Source organism: Acipenser ruthenus, chromosome 41, assembly GCF_902713425.1.
Source record: "Acipenser ruthenus chromosome 41, fAciRut3.2 maternal haplotype, whole genome shotgun sequence".
NCBI lineage: Eukaryota > Metazoa > Chordata > Actinopteri > Acipenseriformes > Acipenseridae > Acipenser > Acipenser ruthenus.
In genome coordinates, this window is record NC_081229.1 from 5478693 (window position 1) to 5495567 (window position 16875).

At 39.7% G+C, this 16875-nt stretch overlaps 1 protein-coding gene across 1 annotated transcript; it reads left to right on the forward strand.

Moving 5' to 3' along the window:
• The first annotated feature begins 3613 nt into the window (after positions 1 to 3613).
• Positions 3614 to 16035, forward strand: LOC131709029 (C-type mannose receptor 2-like). The gene is made up of 7 exons (XM_059010635.1): positions 3614 to 3697; positions 9354 to 9401; positions 11353 to 11694; positions 13372 to 13710; positions 13890 to 14216; positions 14728 to 15084; positions 16028 to 16035. Exons 2-7 carry the CDS (start codon positions 9365 to 9367, stop codon positions 16033 to 16035), a joined length of 1410 nt encoding a protein of 469 aa, XP_058866618.1. The 5' UTR covers positions 3614 to 3697; positions 9354 to 9364.
• Positions 16036 to 16875: the final 840 nt, after the last annotated feature.

A 16875-nucleotide genomic window follows, 5' to 3' on the forward strand; every position in this document is an offset into this window, starting at 1 on the left:
TGCTCTACAATGCAAGCCTGTGCTTTTTACTTGACTTTATTACACTTTACTGTGCTTTTACTCTGGGGAACTTTATAAGAGTACTTATAGGACATGCTGCTAGCAGATGCTATTTCATATTTATATATATATTGTAAGATAGAGGGTTGTGAGAGACAGCAGGGAGGGGGTTAAAACCTCCCTGCGAGAGAAATGCGCCGTTTTGATTTGTGTTGCTTTATTGTTTCATTTGATTTTCTAATTGATTTCTTAATTGCATTATTGTTTAGTGTAATTGTTTAATTGTTTTATTATTAATTATCATCCGCACCTGGGCGTTATTGGGAAATTAGGCCCAGGTGCGGGGTTTAAAAGGAGAGCAGGCAGTCTGCTCGGGGCTGCTAAGGAGAAGGAGGCAGAAGGGAGTGCTCTGCTTCCTGGCAGTCCCGAGGTAAAAAGGTATAGTGCAAACCTGTGTGGTTAAGTTTTGGGACAGGGAAACGGCTTAGCCGTCCTGTGGTAGTTAGGTTCCTGCATGTGTAGTTAGTGCTCGGAAAGAGCTAGGTGTTTGTTTTGTGTTTTGTTTTATTTTGTGTTATTAAAAAAATAGCGCGTCAGCGCTGAAAACTCAATTTCTGTGTGCTGGGTCAAGTTCTTAAAGGGGCAACGAACCCAAGTGAGTGTAGTCCTTTTTTACAATATATATATATTGTTACCCCTCCCATACCAGTTTGCAATCATTCAGAATGTTTCTGGGCTCTATTGCTCTTCTATTGAGATTGTCTCACTTCTCTCTGTTGCTCTGTCTAGCTGGCTGCCATCCCACTTGCAGGACAGTGTTGTTTTGACATGATGTCATTTCTTTTTTTTTTTTTTTGAGAAGTCACATGATACTGTGACCTTTCAGCTCAGTTGATCACGAATCAAACACGCATTTCATTTTAAAAGTATTTTCATCCTGGATGTCGCGAGTTCGAATCCAGGCTATTCCACAGCCGACCGTGGACGGGAGCTCCCAGGGGGAGGCGCTCAATTGGCCGAGCGTCGCCCGGGGGGGAGGGAGGGTTAGGTCGGCCAGGGTGTCCTCGGCTCACCGCGCACCAGCGACCCCTGTAGTCTGGCCAGGCACCTGCGGGCTTGCCTATAAACTGCCCAGAGCTGCGTTGTCCTCCGACGCTGTAGCTCTGAGGCGGCCGAATCAAACATGCATTTCATTTTAAAAGCATTTTCATTATACTATATTTATTGGTAAATAAATCTATGCTTGCATTCCTTTCCGTTCTACACTGAAAGTCAAACAGTCACACAGGACACACATAATGCATATTTAACAAGTCAGAAATGAAGCTTCAGGAATGTGTAGATGAGATAAATTAGAGCTGTCCAGTCATCTAGACTGAATAATAATAAAAAAACAAGTTTAGTTTCTAAAACTAAAAGCTGATTGAATTGTAGGTAAAATATACAAGACTACACTAGTTATTATGCTTGAAATAATCCCTTAAAAATGTGTGTACAACTTAAAATCAGTAAAAAAAAAAAAAGACAAATAAATCAACAGTCTACAAGCCCTTTACATGAGGATCCTGGACACACAAGGTTAAAGGTCCTGAAAAAAAAGAATGAGCTTGGATTGGTCTGCTGTGGAGCGCCTTTGATTCAAATTTGATGACGCAAAAATGCAAAACAGTCTGGAAATAACACAAGGGGGAAAGGAACCTGTTTGCAAATCAAACCTGGTGTCCTGCCGTTCACCTGGCTGTGGTTGCCTTGTTTTTTTTTTTCTTGGAAGGGGGGTGGGAGGGGTAGGTATTGCAGTGGGTTAATGTTACTACCCTAGACTAGCCTTTCGCCTTTCTCTGGCGGCCTGGGTTCTAATCTGAAGGGCAATTTGGTGCAGTGGTTTAATGTTCTTGCAATAGACTAGCCTTTCACCTTTATTCATTGTGGCAATGTGCCCCGCCCCTGTGTGCATTTGTGTGTTATATGTTGTATGTTGCGTGCGTGTGTTAATGTTGGTGTATAGTTATTGGTACACGGGATGTAAACGGGTCTGTGTTTCACGTGTATTTAAAAAGTGTAGATTTGTATTTAGGCACGAGGAGAGCACAAATCATTTCACGTGCTGGTTAAATGTAATATGTGAGCACGGGGTTGCACAGAATTAATTCACGTGCTGGGATTCAAGTGAATAATTAATTAGTAATTGAATCCCAGCACAACAGTATATATAGATGCACGTTTCTTTCAGTCAGGGTTGGGTGTTCGAGAGTGGAGAACGGGAGAGAGAGAAGGAGAAATAAAAGTTTAAATATCAATTGCTATTACGTGCTGGTAGGACCAGCACGATACTTGTTTATTTAAAACTCACCGTGTTTGTTTGTTTGTGTGTCTGTCCGTCTGTTTACTGTATAGTCCGTTTTTGTTTGTCTCTTTATTTTTGGCGTATAGTGCCGTGTCCCGTGTTTTGTCTGTTCAAACCTTTTATTTTCTGTTCTGTTTATTAAATGCTGAGTGAAAGCATTCGCTCAGCTTCACCAAACCACACCTTATTTCCTGCATCTGGTCTGACGCCACCCACTCCGGCCTTCTTTGTGACATTCATTTTCTTCATTATTGGTGATTCTTTTAAATTAAAGTGGGATACTTATCTTTACTGGGAACAGTTTTTTTTGCAGCTGCAGTTGTGATATATAGTTCACCTCCAAGTCTCTGTGCGTCGCTTTGGATAAAAGCGTCTGCTAATAAGCGATTAAATAAAAATAATCATAATAATAGTGATAATGCTCTAGACTAGCATTAACCTTCATTCATTTTCTTCATTAATGGTGTTTTTTTAATTAATTAAAGTGGGATACATATCTTTACTGTGATTAGTTTTTTTCCACAATTGAAACATTGGTGATTCTGTACAATATAGCCCAGTAACTGGTCCGCACATAATATACTGGTACTGGTAATAGCAGAATACACAATGAGGCACCAGAGAGCACAATGCATGGACTGTTTGTACCCCACGACTCAGAGAGAGATAAAAAGAATGATCCTGGGTATCTGTGTCCTCTTCAGACAGGTGAGGGCTTATTCCAGGTGTCCGTGCTCCTGTGCACCTCTAGTGAACAAAGTGAGCTTGACTGGTGTTTCCTGCCTAGTAACAGATGAGCACTTAGTTCAGCTGACCATTACAGAACATACTGTCATTACAGTACCATGTGATACTGATAAAGTATGTTTATTCCCCTGTATGTTTTTTTTAAATAAATGTATCTATTCCATCTAAAAATTACCTATGAAATATACTTCTAAAAACTGATATTTTAGTGTTAAATATGTATATGAAATACTTGGACCTTACCACAGCATATTATACATCCATGAAAGATTTAGGTAAGTCATCTAAACAGTCATATTTAGTGAAGATAACCATTTATTTCAACAAATTACTTGTAAATAATTATTACTTGTCATTTTTGTATATGTTTATATTTGATAGTAAATTAGTAAATTAAGTTAATGGTCAACGATCAAAGGATATTGGGAATGGGTTTCTTTGGGAGTTTAAAATAAAGGCTGTCTCAATCTTAGCACAGTATTGATTTGCATTGGGTTGGGTTTGACAGTGTGATCTCGTTAATGTGCAGGTTAATACAGCAGCACCTTCATATCCAGCGAGCAGGACACAGAGACAGACAGCAGCTACTCCACTCTCTAGTAATCGGTAAGCACACATCTAAATGATTCTTCAAATGTTTTTGCAGGATTTAATTTTCTTATGGTGATAGATTGGAGACTAGTCCTCTTTATGTCTCCACAGAGCAATGGTAAGAGGCAATGGGAGCTTATGATTATTTATTAGTTTGTTTGTTTTGTTTAAGAATCAGCTGATGTATCAGAATGTATACCCTTATGGTTTAGCTCATCAGTGTGATCACTTTTGTATTGTATTTGTTCAGAATGTGATAAAGCTGGACTGTGTTCTTATTTTCTTATTGCCATGCCTGCTGAATCTAAAAGCAGCGCTTGTTTTAATTACAATTCACATTGAACCTGCAGGTCCAAGAATCTAATTTAGAATAAGAACAACTATATTTGAAGGTTAGATAAAAAACAAACATGTATGTTTAACACACTCTACAGACTGAGAAATGTATTCTAAATTGTTGAATAATTTAGTTAAACTCATTATTTGTTTCAACAACTCATTTGATAATTATTATTATTCATTACATTATCTTCTTCATTATTGGAATGAAAGTGTACTTAGCTTCACTGGAAGCTGTTCTTTACACAATTGACCTGAACTAGAAGAACTATTAATATTGAAACAGAGAAGTGTCTTTGTGTGCATCGGCTACAAATGTTTGATAATAAGAAGTAAATTAGTAGATTCATGTTTAACAATGAAAATCTGTTAGGAATGAATTATAAAATAAATCCTGTCTAAATCGTTCTTGATTTGCATGCTGGATTGTGCATGACAGCGTGGTTTATTAATGTATAGTTCATCTTTAAAAATGTTATAAAATCTGATAAAGCTGGACCAAATTCTTATTTTTCTGTTGCCATGCAACACCTTTCACCTTTCTCTGGAGGCCTGTTCCAATCTTGGGGCCAGGTGGCACAGTGTGTTAATGTTAATTCACTAGACCAGCCTTTCACCTTTCTCTGGAGGCCTGGGTTCCAATAGAGGGGCTAGGTGGTGCTAGTGGGAGATGTAAAACCGAGGTCCTATTGTAAGTGACTCTGCAGCTGCAGTTGTGATATATAGTTCACTCCCAAGTCTCGGTGCGTTGCTTTGGATACAAGTGTCTGCTAAATGACTAAATAATAATAATCATAATAATAATTGTAATGCACTAGACTGTCCTTTCACCTTCATTCATTTTCTTCACATGATATTAACAAGTGAGCATACGATACTGCTAATAGCAGAATATTTACACAATGTGGCATCAGAGAGCACAATGCATGGACCGTTTGTACCCCACGACTCAGAGAGAGATAAAAAGAATGATCCTGGGTATCTGTGTCCTCTTCAGACAGGTGGGGGTGTAGTGGAAAAATAAGCTGACAAATTGTTTTTTGATTCAAAAACACTTTATATAAAAGAAGGTATACTTCCAATACAATCATATAAGCATGAGTTACAAACGGACTTTGGTCCAGTACTGTTTAGTGCATATGTTTGTATCAGAAAACACAGATATCTGCGGAGTCAAAAGGGATGAAAAGACTAACAAACTTGACAAGATTTGATATTTATACCTTCGTAAACAACTGGTGATTCCCCTCCCATTTGTCTTACTTCTGTCCAATGATAGGGGTTTCCACTCTATCACTGCACACTCCCTCTGCGGGGGAAAGGGGGGATTGCGCTCTGTTCATGATGCGTTGCGTGCCACGTTGGACATAGCAGGACGTGGCCATCTGGTCTTTCAGTTCCCCTCCCCATCTCACACTATCTCTGCTAGTCTCCTGTCTTTTGGCGTTTAGCTCAGACACCCACCTGTGACTTTGAGTTGTGTTAGGCTATGCAAAACTGGTTTTGCCAATGGGAAACAAGAGAACTCGAAACTTGCACAATACTATATAGAAACTTAATATTAAGCATATTAAAGCAACTGAATTATTAAACACATTAAAGCAACTTAACTATAAAAGCACATTGAAACGTAATCTAAACATAATGAAAAATGTATTAATCAATAATCTGTTACATGATTAATACCTTATGCAGAAAGCCATTACTACAGGGGCTTATTCCAGGTGTCTGTGCACCTCTAGTGATGAACACTTAGTTCAGGTGCCCATTACAGAACATACTATCATTATAGTACCATGTGATACTGATAATAATAATATTAATATCTTTATACAGTGCCTTTCATGGTGGACAACCATCACAAAGTGCTTTACAGAGGTAGGCTCTGAACTGTGCATTATAATATAGGACATTGATGTAACATCTCATCTGCAGGATGGAGCACAAGGAGGTTAAGTGATTTGCTCAAAGTTACACAGTGAGTCAGTCAGTGGTGGAGGTGGGATGTGAACCAGTGACCTTCTAATTACAAGGCCTGGACTGTAACCACTGGACCACACTGCCTCCTAAGTCCCCGATGTGTTTTTTTTTAATACATGAAGTGTCTGTTTTTGTTTGTATCAGCTACATACATGTAATACATGGTCTTAGTAGAACAGCATTGCACCTTTCTCTGGAGGTCTGGGTTCCTGGCTGGTTGGCTAGGTGGTGCAGTGTGTTAATGTTAATGCAGTAGACTTGCCTTGTATCTTTCTCTGGAGGTCTGGGTTCCTGGCTGGTTGGCTAGGTGGTACAGCGTGTTCATGTTAATGCAGTAGACTTGCCTTGTATCTTTCTCTGGAGGTCTGGGTTCCTGGCTGGTTGGCTAGGTGGTGCAGTTTGTTCATGTTAATGCAGTAGACTTGCCTTGTATCTTTCTCTGGAGGTCTGGGTTCCTGGCTGGTTGTCTAGGTGGTACAGTGTGTTCATGTTAATGCAGTAGACTTGCCTTGTATCTTTCTCTGGAGGTCTGGGTTCCTGGCTGGTTGGCTAGGTGGTACAGTGTGTTCATGTTAATGCAGTAGACTTGCCTTGTATCTTTCTCTGGAGGTCTGGGTTCCTGGCTGGTTGGCTAGGTGGTACAGTGTGTTAATTTTAATGCAGTAGACTTGCCTTGTATCTTTCTCTGGAGGTCTGGGTTCCTGGCTGGTTGGCTAGGTGGTACAGTGTGTTCATGTTAATGCAGTAGACTTGCCTTGTATTTTTCTCTGGAGGTCTGGGTTCCTGGCTGGTTGGCTAGGTGGTACAGTGTGTTAATGTTAAAGCAGTAGACTTGCCTTGTATCTTTCTCTGGAGGTATGGGTTCCTAGCTGGTTGGCTAGGTGGTGTAGTTGGTTAGTTTCACCTCTTCAGCACATGTAGTAATACATGGTCTTTGTCTTGGCCATTGCTAGAACTGACACACCTGACACTTGCTTTCTAAACAGTCTTGATATCATGTAATGGACACAAACTACTTTAATTAGTGCAAGAGCCCTTTAACACTGCTTCAGGAATGTCACCTAAACTGGTCAATAATTTTTAGTTGGGATAGTTAGTTGGTTCAACAAGTCATTTGTAAATTATTATTTATCAGGTTTTTATTTATTCCCTTCATTACTGTTGAAATGTTGTTTTATGTGAAGTAATTAAGGTACTTCGCTTTTTATACACAATTGAAACCTGGGCCTGGATTAAATCAAAATGATGGGGGCACCATTATAAAGTATAGCAATGGTGCTGCCCTAAGCTTACAATATAGCCTACTGACTGGTGCACACTGGCTAGAGAGAATGCCATTTCATTTAGTATCAGGATTATTAAATATATATTTTTTATATATATAACATATGTCCTTTTGGCAATGTTCCCCGCCCCTGTGTGCATTTGTGTGTTATATGTTGTATGTTACGTGTGTTAATGTTGGTGTATAAATGTGGCTGCACGGGATATAAATGGGTGTGTGCAGCACGAGTTATTTAAAATGTATAATTGTATTTAGGCACGAGGATTGCACATAATTAATTCACGTGCTGGGATTCAAGTGAATAATTAATTAGTAATTGAATCCCAGCACAATAGTATATATAGATGCACATTTCATTCACTCGGGGTTGTGTGTTCAGTGAGTGGAGAACGGGAGTGTGGCGAAGGAGAACAATAAGTAAACTAAAATATACTAAAATAATTATTATTATTTATTTATTCTTACTCGCCGTGTTTGTGTGTCTGTTCGTCCACCGTTTGTTTAAGGGTTAATCCGTTTTGTTTGTCTATTTATTTTGGTCTCAAGTGCCGTTTTCTGTTTAAAATCTTTTGCTTGTTTATTAAACACTGAGTGCTGCCGCGACTCAGTTTCACTCATCACCACTGTCTCTCTGTGTATTCCTTTCTGGTCTGACGTCATTCACAAAGCCACCCTGTGACAGTCCTCCAGTTATCGCTGCAGTTTTAATAAGTGCGTTGTCCTTTCCTTGTAACTTAAATTAGTTTCTTCCTCTAGGATTTTAAAAAGCGCACATGCGCACACACACACACAGACACCAGGTGGTCAATTGTAACTGCTTCTTTCTTTAGGATTCTAACCAAGCACACACATGTTTATTTATAATGTTTATGAGGACTTTGCATTGACTCTCACTATATTTGTATTTACTATTCCTAACTTCAGTCAAACAAGACAGGGTGAAAGTCAACAACAAACAAAATATTTGGGCACTTTTAGTTTGTTTTAAAAAAACAATAATGACTGTTTAATATCTGTTTAAACACTACAAGGGCTTGGCATGTGTCCTCATAAGGTAGGTTTTGTCAGACTTTCCTTCCTTGTGGAGACTTTTTTGACCCTGCAAACACTATAAACCTGCCCTCACTCACTCACTCACACTCACACTCTCTCTCTCTCTCTCTCTCTCTCTCTCTCTCTCTCTCTCTCTCTCTCTCTCTCTCTCTCTCTCTCTCTCTCTCTCTCTCTCTCTCTCTCTCTCTCTCTCTCTCTCTCTCTCTCTCTCTCTCTCTCTCTCTCTCTCTCTCTCTCAAACACACACACAGAGACACCAGGTGGTCAGTATTTTAACTGCAGTTTTTTTTTTACTTTAGTGTTTTAACCAAGCACTCACTCATCCACACACAGAGACACCATGCAGTCAAAGTTGTAACTTCAGTTTTTATAGTTTAACCATGCACTCAAACTCACACAGAGACACCATGTGGTCAAAGTGTGTTTCTTTGGAATTTGAAATGAGGGAGAGATGATGATGATAATACTAATAAAAAGAAGGAACAGGAGAATGATTAACATCTATATAAAGGATATAATGAGAATGGGTTACAAGTTTATTTTAGCATATCTAAGGTTCTCGATTTGAGAAAAACACAGAATAACAAGAGACCTTGTATATATTACAAATGGAAAAAGGAAGTAAAGAAAACAATGGCTTTCTGAGGGCAAGGGTTTAACCCCTTAAATTCAATTTGTATTTATATATTTTACAAATAACTCAGTTTCATCGCTGATCAAACAGCAGCTTATGGAATACAGTTATTATAATACACAACTTATTGTATAAATACACAGCATATTGCATAAATACACAGCCTATTGCATAAATACACAGCCTATTGTATACATACATAACATATTGTATAAATACACAGCATATTGTATACATACACAGCATATTGCATAAATACACAGCATATTGTATCAATACACAGCATATTGAATAAATACATAACATTTTGAGTAAGAAAGTTTTGAGTAACAAAGTGTATTTTAATGTGATTAAAAGAAAGTCTTCTCTTTGTAATGCAGAGTCTGCTGTGATGGGGGAGAGAGAGTTGCTCATCCTTCTGCTTGCAGGTGGGTTTCCTTTATTTCTGTTTTTCCGTTGATATTTTAAAATTTGGAAAATAGTGCCAGATTATACAGTGTACTGGTTTACACCCTGTTGCATGCCTGAGACCCTGCATGCCTGGCCCCTTGTTAATATTGTTATAAAACCTGGATGCCTGAGTGGTTTCAACTACAACCTCTGTGTCTCCTGTCTATCAGCGCATACCCGCACATGTAACACAACACCCCTGTTACACACTGTGGCGGGATAGAACAGAGCCCTGCACATAGCTAGGGGGCAGTGCAAAGCCTGGCTTGTAAATCATGTATTGTGTTGTGTTTATTTAGAATGGGTGAATGAATTTTAAATACTGTAATGTTTTGGTTTTAGAATGGGTGTATTTAATGAATGGTTTGTAAAGGTGTATTGGGTGATTTGAAGGTGGTGGTTTGTTGTATTATTGTTTTGTTTGGATGTGGTCTGGCAGACCACGCAGATATTAAAAACTTGTGCAGAAAGGACCAGCACGACAGTGTGTCTAGGATCAGTGAAGGCGACCACCCAGCCTGACCTTCGCATTGTTTCATTTGAGATGTTTCTCACTTTATTTTGTTTGAACTTTTATTATTACTCTGTGAGTGTTGTTTTTGTTTAACCTTTTTACTTTGGATAAAAACGCGCTCCAGCGCTTTCAACCGTCTGCTTCTCCATCAACTTCCTGGTCTGGCAATGTCACAACTCAGCCGTCTAGCAACACACACGCAAAATATTATAGTATAAATGACAAACTACAGGAGTATTGTCCAGTTATACCTGTCTGTAGTATTGTACTTTTTCTATTATGTAAACATGGATTTTACGGTCTGTGGCGGAGTGTCCCGCCCCTATTTATTATTATTTGTATTTTTGTTTGCGGCGCGGGTAAAAGCGCCGCGTCTTTTATTATTATATTTAAAAACCCCGTGAGGATGCATGGCTGATCAGCTACTGATTATTTAACTAGCTGACAGTCATGCATCCTTACCAAACGCGTGCAGACTCTGGCCGAGGGATAATAAGATAATTAACAACTAGTTAATCCCTCGGCCAGAGTATATAAACCTGCAGCTCTCTGCACTCGAGGTGGAGTGTTGGAGTAGAGAGTACGGGAGTACGGGAGTACGGGAGTACGGAGAGAGAGCGCGCGCGCGTAGAAGACATAGAAACAATTGCTAAAACGTGCTGGTTTAGCCAGCACGCCACTTACTTGTTTGTCTGTTTATTCGTTTGGCCCTCGTGCCATTTTGTTTCTGTTTTGTTTAAATATTTTGTTTTATTGATTAATAAATACGCTGAGTGCCATTGAACTCGGCTTCATCCGCCCATCCATTGTTTTGGTTTCTACTTCCTGGTCCGTGACGTCACCACTGAGAGCCAGACTGCCACACGGGTCCCATACCATGCTGACATGTGTGTATTTACCCAACGTACTTGAATATAAATTTAGAAAAGAAAAATCTCATGACTTGGGCCGGACTGCATAGTCAGATTTACATTGATTTCAGGAAGACAAGATTTACAAATCATGCCGGATTCCAGAATAGACTCTGGACTGTAGAGGGGATGACACCATTCATTACAGTAGGGATTTTGTCTGGACCCAAAAATTATGCCACATTATACTGAATGACTTTGTAGAGAGGCTGGATTAGACAGGTTTTACTGCATGAGACTGTAACCCACAATGATGTATACAGTGTGGGGATTAAAGAGCCCTAATTCTGGCCTGGTTGACCTAAAATACTCCCCCTGCTGGTTATTCCCTCCAGCCCCGGCTGATTTTGTTTTAAACACACCTCGTGCTGAACCCTTGTTTTAAATGAGGACAGGACAGTTCTGAGAATGAGATGATCTGGGAGGGTATCCTGTGTCACTCTATGAATCCTACTCTCTGGATAGCTCGCACTTTTCTTAATATCTTTTTGTTGTTTTTTTTAGGACTTTGTGTGCCTGCTTCCAACCAGATCAGAAAAGTGTTTGTGGAAACAGTGAAGAGCTGGTCTGAAGCTCAGAGCTACTGTAGAGAGAAGCACACAGACCTGGCCACTGTGCGCAGCCAGGAAGAAGCAGAGCAGCTCTTAAATATTACAGGAGATTCTCTCAATGATACTGCCTGGATCGGGCTGTATCGTGATGACACACAGAACTGGCAGTGGTCTAACAGCGATGATGTCATCTACTCTAACTGGAAGGCAGAGCTCTTCTGTGCTTCAGTCAAGTCAAGTGGAGAGTGGGAGGATAGAGTCTGCAATGAGGGGAAAGCTTTCATGTGCTACAATGGTAAAGATCTAGCTGCCGTAACACTGCAATGAATTACGAATCTTGCATTGATATTTAATATGTATGACACTGGGGTATAATTGTTTTACGCATTTGAAGATAGTGAGAGGGATCAACAGTGTAGATAATAGATAACATATACAGAGTTCCTGAGTCCTGATCACAGATAAGATGTACAGGGAGTCCTTGATTCTTGATCACAAATATAAGAACATAAGAACATAAGAAAGTTTACAAACGAGAGGAGGCCATTCGGCCCATCTTGCTCGTTTGGTTGTTAGTAGCTTATTGATCCCAGAATCTCATCAAGCAGCTTTTTGAAGGATCCCAGGGTTTCAACATTACTGGGGAGTTGGTTTCAGACCATCACAATTCTCTGTGTAAAAAGTGCCTCCTATTTTCTGTTCTGAATGCCCCTTTATCTAATCTCCATTTGTGACCCCTGGTCCTTCTTTCTTTTTTCAGGTCAAAAAAGTCCCTTGGGTTGATATTGTCAATACCTTTTAGAATTTTGAATGCTTGAATCAGATCGCCACTTTCTTTAATTCTTTAAGCCTGTCTGCATACGACATGCCTTTTAAACCGGGAATAATTCTGGTCGCTCTTCTTTGCACTCTTTCTAGAGCAGCAATAACATTTTAATTGCCTGCGTGCAGTACCTTACACTTTTCTCTACACAGCTTTTTGCCGTCATATTTATACATATATAAATCATAACAATAACAACAAACAAATACAAAATAATACAACTGCACAGGGGCGGGGGAGTACCCTGTTCTAAAATAAACAAACAATATTTTTAAAGAGCCGGGCTTTGCCCATTTTATATGTGCAGGGCTTTTCTACCACCCTGCTACATGGGGCAAAAACAAACCTGCCTTGTATCATATAATCACGTGGTGTTATTAGTTGCCCCCATGTGCATTTTAAAGATGTGTCCATATTGATGTGTACCAGGGCAGAAAATCCCTGCTGATAACTGTATTATTTAAATGTATTTTTTTTATGATTTAAAATGTATTGTTTGGGATTATTTAAAAACAAGTGTGTGTTAGGATTTTGTAGTCCACGGTGTCATGGCCTAAGGCTAAAAAATGACACATCCCAGAAGTCTTTAGGGCTGAATGGGAAACACAGAGGAGCATTTAATGGGAGGGTTAAATTGAATTATTGTTTAAGTGGGTTGTAATTAGTGTGAGGTGGACGTGTATATAAGCTTGTGGTTTTCTATGTTCAGGGATGGGTTGTTCAGAGAAGGAATGTAAGTAATAATATTTAAGAAACATACAAGAAATATAAACAATTACTACTCGTGCTGGATTTTGACCAGCACGATACTTGTTTGTTCACAGATTTTTTTTTGCTGTCCGTATGTTTTGGTCAACACACCGTTTTGTTCTGAAAAGTGTTTTGTTTAAATGATTTATTTTGCAATAAATACACACACACCAGTGCTTCATAACCCGAGGTACTGTGTGTGTCTCATCATAGTCTGACATCACCACCAAGATATCTTTGCCACATGATGCAAGTGCGATTCAGTTTTATTTATGAAATTATGTGATCTATTTAATATGCTTGATTGTGGACAAGACACATTCATGTTAAATGTAAGACTGAAGACAGCTTTGTGTTCAGAGCCACTGCAGCTCACACCTCATTGATCTGTATTTACAGAGACCAGCAACATCACTGAGAGATACACCCTGATTGAAGAACTGAAAACCTGGACTGAAGCTCAGCAGTACTGTAGAGAATACCACACCGACCTCGTCAGCATAAAGAACGCCAGTGAAAATGAAGACCTAGTGAAGAAAGCGCAGGGCAAGCCCTTCTGGATAGGCCTGTTCAATAACCTGTGGAAGTGGTCACGCCAGGGGGATAACTACACATTTCACAACTGGAACGGAGGGGAACCAAACAATTGGGGAGGCAATGAGAAGTGTGTGGAGATAAGTAAGAGTGGTCAATGGAATGACATTCCCTGCACCTTTCAGTTACCCTTCTGCTGTGACGGTAAGGATCCCTGTTAGTCTGTGTGTTTATTGTTTCACTTCAGTTTGTGTGTGTTGGGGAGAAGGGGGATTGAGTTCTAGTGGTAAACTACTTGCTTATAAGGGTAATAATCTCTGAGTTTTAGTAGCATTTTCATTGGGAATCCTTTTCACTGAAGAACATGTTATTGCTCTCCCCAGATGGCTCCTCTGGTCAGTGTTTCTATGGAAATACTGAGAAGACATGGCAGGAAGCTCAGAGCTACTGCAGAAGTCAAGGCAGAGACCTGCCCACCATACAAGACCAGGCGAGAGTTAGTGAGATTATAAGTCTTATAAATTCAACGAGTAAGACAACTTTCTGGATCGGGCTGTATCGTGACAAACAGAACTGGCAGTGGTCCAATGGAGATGATGTCATCTACTATCACTGGAGACCACCAAACCTCTTCTGTGCTTCAGTCAATTCAAAGACAGAGTGGGAGGGCAGAGTCTGCAATGAGATAAACAATTTCATGTGCTACAGTGGTGAGTTGAGGTTCAGTTCCTTTGTCAACACTGTTAAGTTGGACGTATTGGAATGAACACCTAGCAATTTAATATATTTACATTCTGTTAGGTGTTTCTCTGTTTTGGTTACCCTAAAGGCATTGAATGTATACATACCTTATTTTTTAGTTTGTTTATGTGACCATTTAGTCTCATAATCCTTTTACACTGTAGGCTGTTGAACATCACAAAAAAAACAACAAGCTATCACCCCCAAATTACATATTTATTTTTTCTGCATCCTGGCAGAATATTAAACAACTAAACAACAGATCTGTGGTGATAATCAAAACTCCCCATGTTCTGATTCAAAGCAAACAAACATCAAAGCTCAAAAAGAACTGTGTATAAAATAGAAAAGTGAAAGAGTGCATACTAAAAATGAACAAAAGAGAATCCATGAAAATAACTGTGAACTAAATAGTGAACAAATAATACATTTACACCTCTACAGCTGACATTGATTTTGATGTGCTTTTTGTGTTTACAGAGACCAGCAACATCACTGAGAGATACACCCTGATTGAAGAACTGAAAACCTGGACTGAAGCTCAGCAGTACTGTATAGAACACCACACCGACCTAGTCAGTATAAAGAGTGACAGTGAAAATGAAGACCTAGTGAAGAAAGCGCAGGGCAAGCCCTTCTGGATAGGCCTGTTCAATAACCCGTGGAAGTGGTCACACCAGGGGGATAACTACACATTTCACAACTGGAACACAGGGGAACCAAACAATGTGGGAGGCAATGAGAACTGTGTTGAGATAGGTGTAAGGGATGATCCATCCAGAGGGGAATGGCATGATAAGGATTGCAGCTTGAAGCTCCCTTTCTTCTGCTTTGACGGTAAGGCTCCCTGTTCAGTCTGTGTTCTTGTTCAGCTCAGTTTTTTTTTACCCAGTACATCTAATCCTACAATAGTTGTCTGACCCCTAGAGCAGGGAAGGGTGTAACCCAGAGATATGAAGAGCCAGAAATGAGCCCTGTCATTATAGGTGTGTTTACACTTACAACTTGGACCCGAGCTGTCTTAGAGTCGATCAGTTTAAAAGATTCTTATCATTTGAGCCACTCCGTTTACACTTGAGCACAGACCTAAGCTGGCTTTAGCCCTGTATGCACGCACATAGCCGCTGAACTGTATAGTGTGCCCGATGATGTTTGTGGCAGTGATGGGGTTAAATCGTATCCCTGCAAACAATCACAGGTGTGGTCATTCCCTAATGAGGTAATTGGTGCTTATTGGGGAATGACCACCGGTATAAAAAGGGAGAAAAAATACCTTTGTTTGAGGGGTGTTTGGAGAAGGCAAGCCAGTGAAGGCATAGCTCAGTCTTGCTCATGTAAGTTTTGTGTTTGACTCTTTATTTTGGCCCTCGTGCTGTATTTGTTTGTTTATGGTTGTTTTGTGGGACTAATAAACGTGTGCTTGTGACAGAGACAGAATGATTCTTGGTGATAAATCTCCCTCCCGACCTGTGAGGGCGCTGTGTAAAGGGAACAGAGATGCCCTGGACTGGCTGGCCCGACAATGAATTCCCAGGGTTAGGTGGAAGTCGGCCATCTAGAAAGGGGGCGGAGCTACGGTACACCAAGTCATCGACCCAGAAGGGAAGTGATGTGGCAGCCGCGGATTGGAGGAGAAACGGTTGCAATCGCTAACCAAGGGGGGCGTGACTGACAGTATATAAGGGAACGTAGTGAGGTGATCTGTTCCTTTGTATGGTTAAACGCTGATCCGGAAGGAGAAATGTATTGGTATCGTATTGGTATTTGTTTGTTTTGTTAGATGGCTAACAGGATCGAGAGCTGTCGCTACAGACCAGCACAAATCCCGGACAACACTGCACCTTGTTCACGATAAACTGTATTTTCACCACGAGCACTACAGCACTCACTTTGGACTTGTGATTGTGTTTGTGTTTATTGTGTGTGTTTAAATACCATGTCTATTGTTTCGGGACTGAACCCTGTGGGTTTAGGATGACTGAGACAACATGTCATTATGAGACAGCAGCACAGACACAGTTTCATTAACACTAGAACGACAGTGTTTACAGGCACACCTAGAACAACCATGACCGGTGAATTTGACCGGCGTATTAAAAACAACATAAATATTATAATGAAAGGAGAAACAATTTAATATAAGTCGCAGTTTTATTCGGGAACGTCATATAAAACATCTACACAACTGAAACATTGTAAATAAACAGATATTTGAACATAAATGTGTTTATATACAGACATATTACATAAAGTGGAACCTCAAATGGTAAATTTAATAAATAAATATTTGAAAATAAATGTGTGTGTATACAGGTATATCATGTACATACAAAACTGTACCACTGAAACAATGTAAATAAGCGTCAACATTTTTTAAAATAAATGGGTTTATATTGCCTACATAACAAAGTGCATATACACAGCTGAAGCTTTGGGTTTATATACAGACATACTATAATCAAAATTACATTAATAAATAAACATTTGAACAGAATGGGCTTCATTTACAATCGGTTACAAAGTCTAAGTGCTGGCACAAATCACACAGATCCTGTGCTTTTCAATATATGGGCATATACTAATGCAATTAAAGCTTCTAATTTCTCCAAGGGCATTGACCAGGGATCA

Excerpts from the sequence above, each read along its gene's own strand:
- LOC131709029 (XM_059010635.1), top strand. The coding sequence starts at position 9,365 with ATGGGGGAGAGAGAGTTGCTCATCCTTCTGCTTGCAG. Across the intron at positions 9,402-11,352 it reads GCTCATCCTTCTGCTTGCAG|GACTTTGTGTGCCTGCTTCC; the intron begins GTGGGTTTCCTT and ends TGTTTTTTTTAG. Across the intron at positions 13,711-13,889 it reads GTTACCCTTCTGCTGTGACG|ATGGCTCCTCTGGTCAGTGT; the intron begins GTAAGGATCCCT and ends TGCTCTCCCCAG.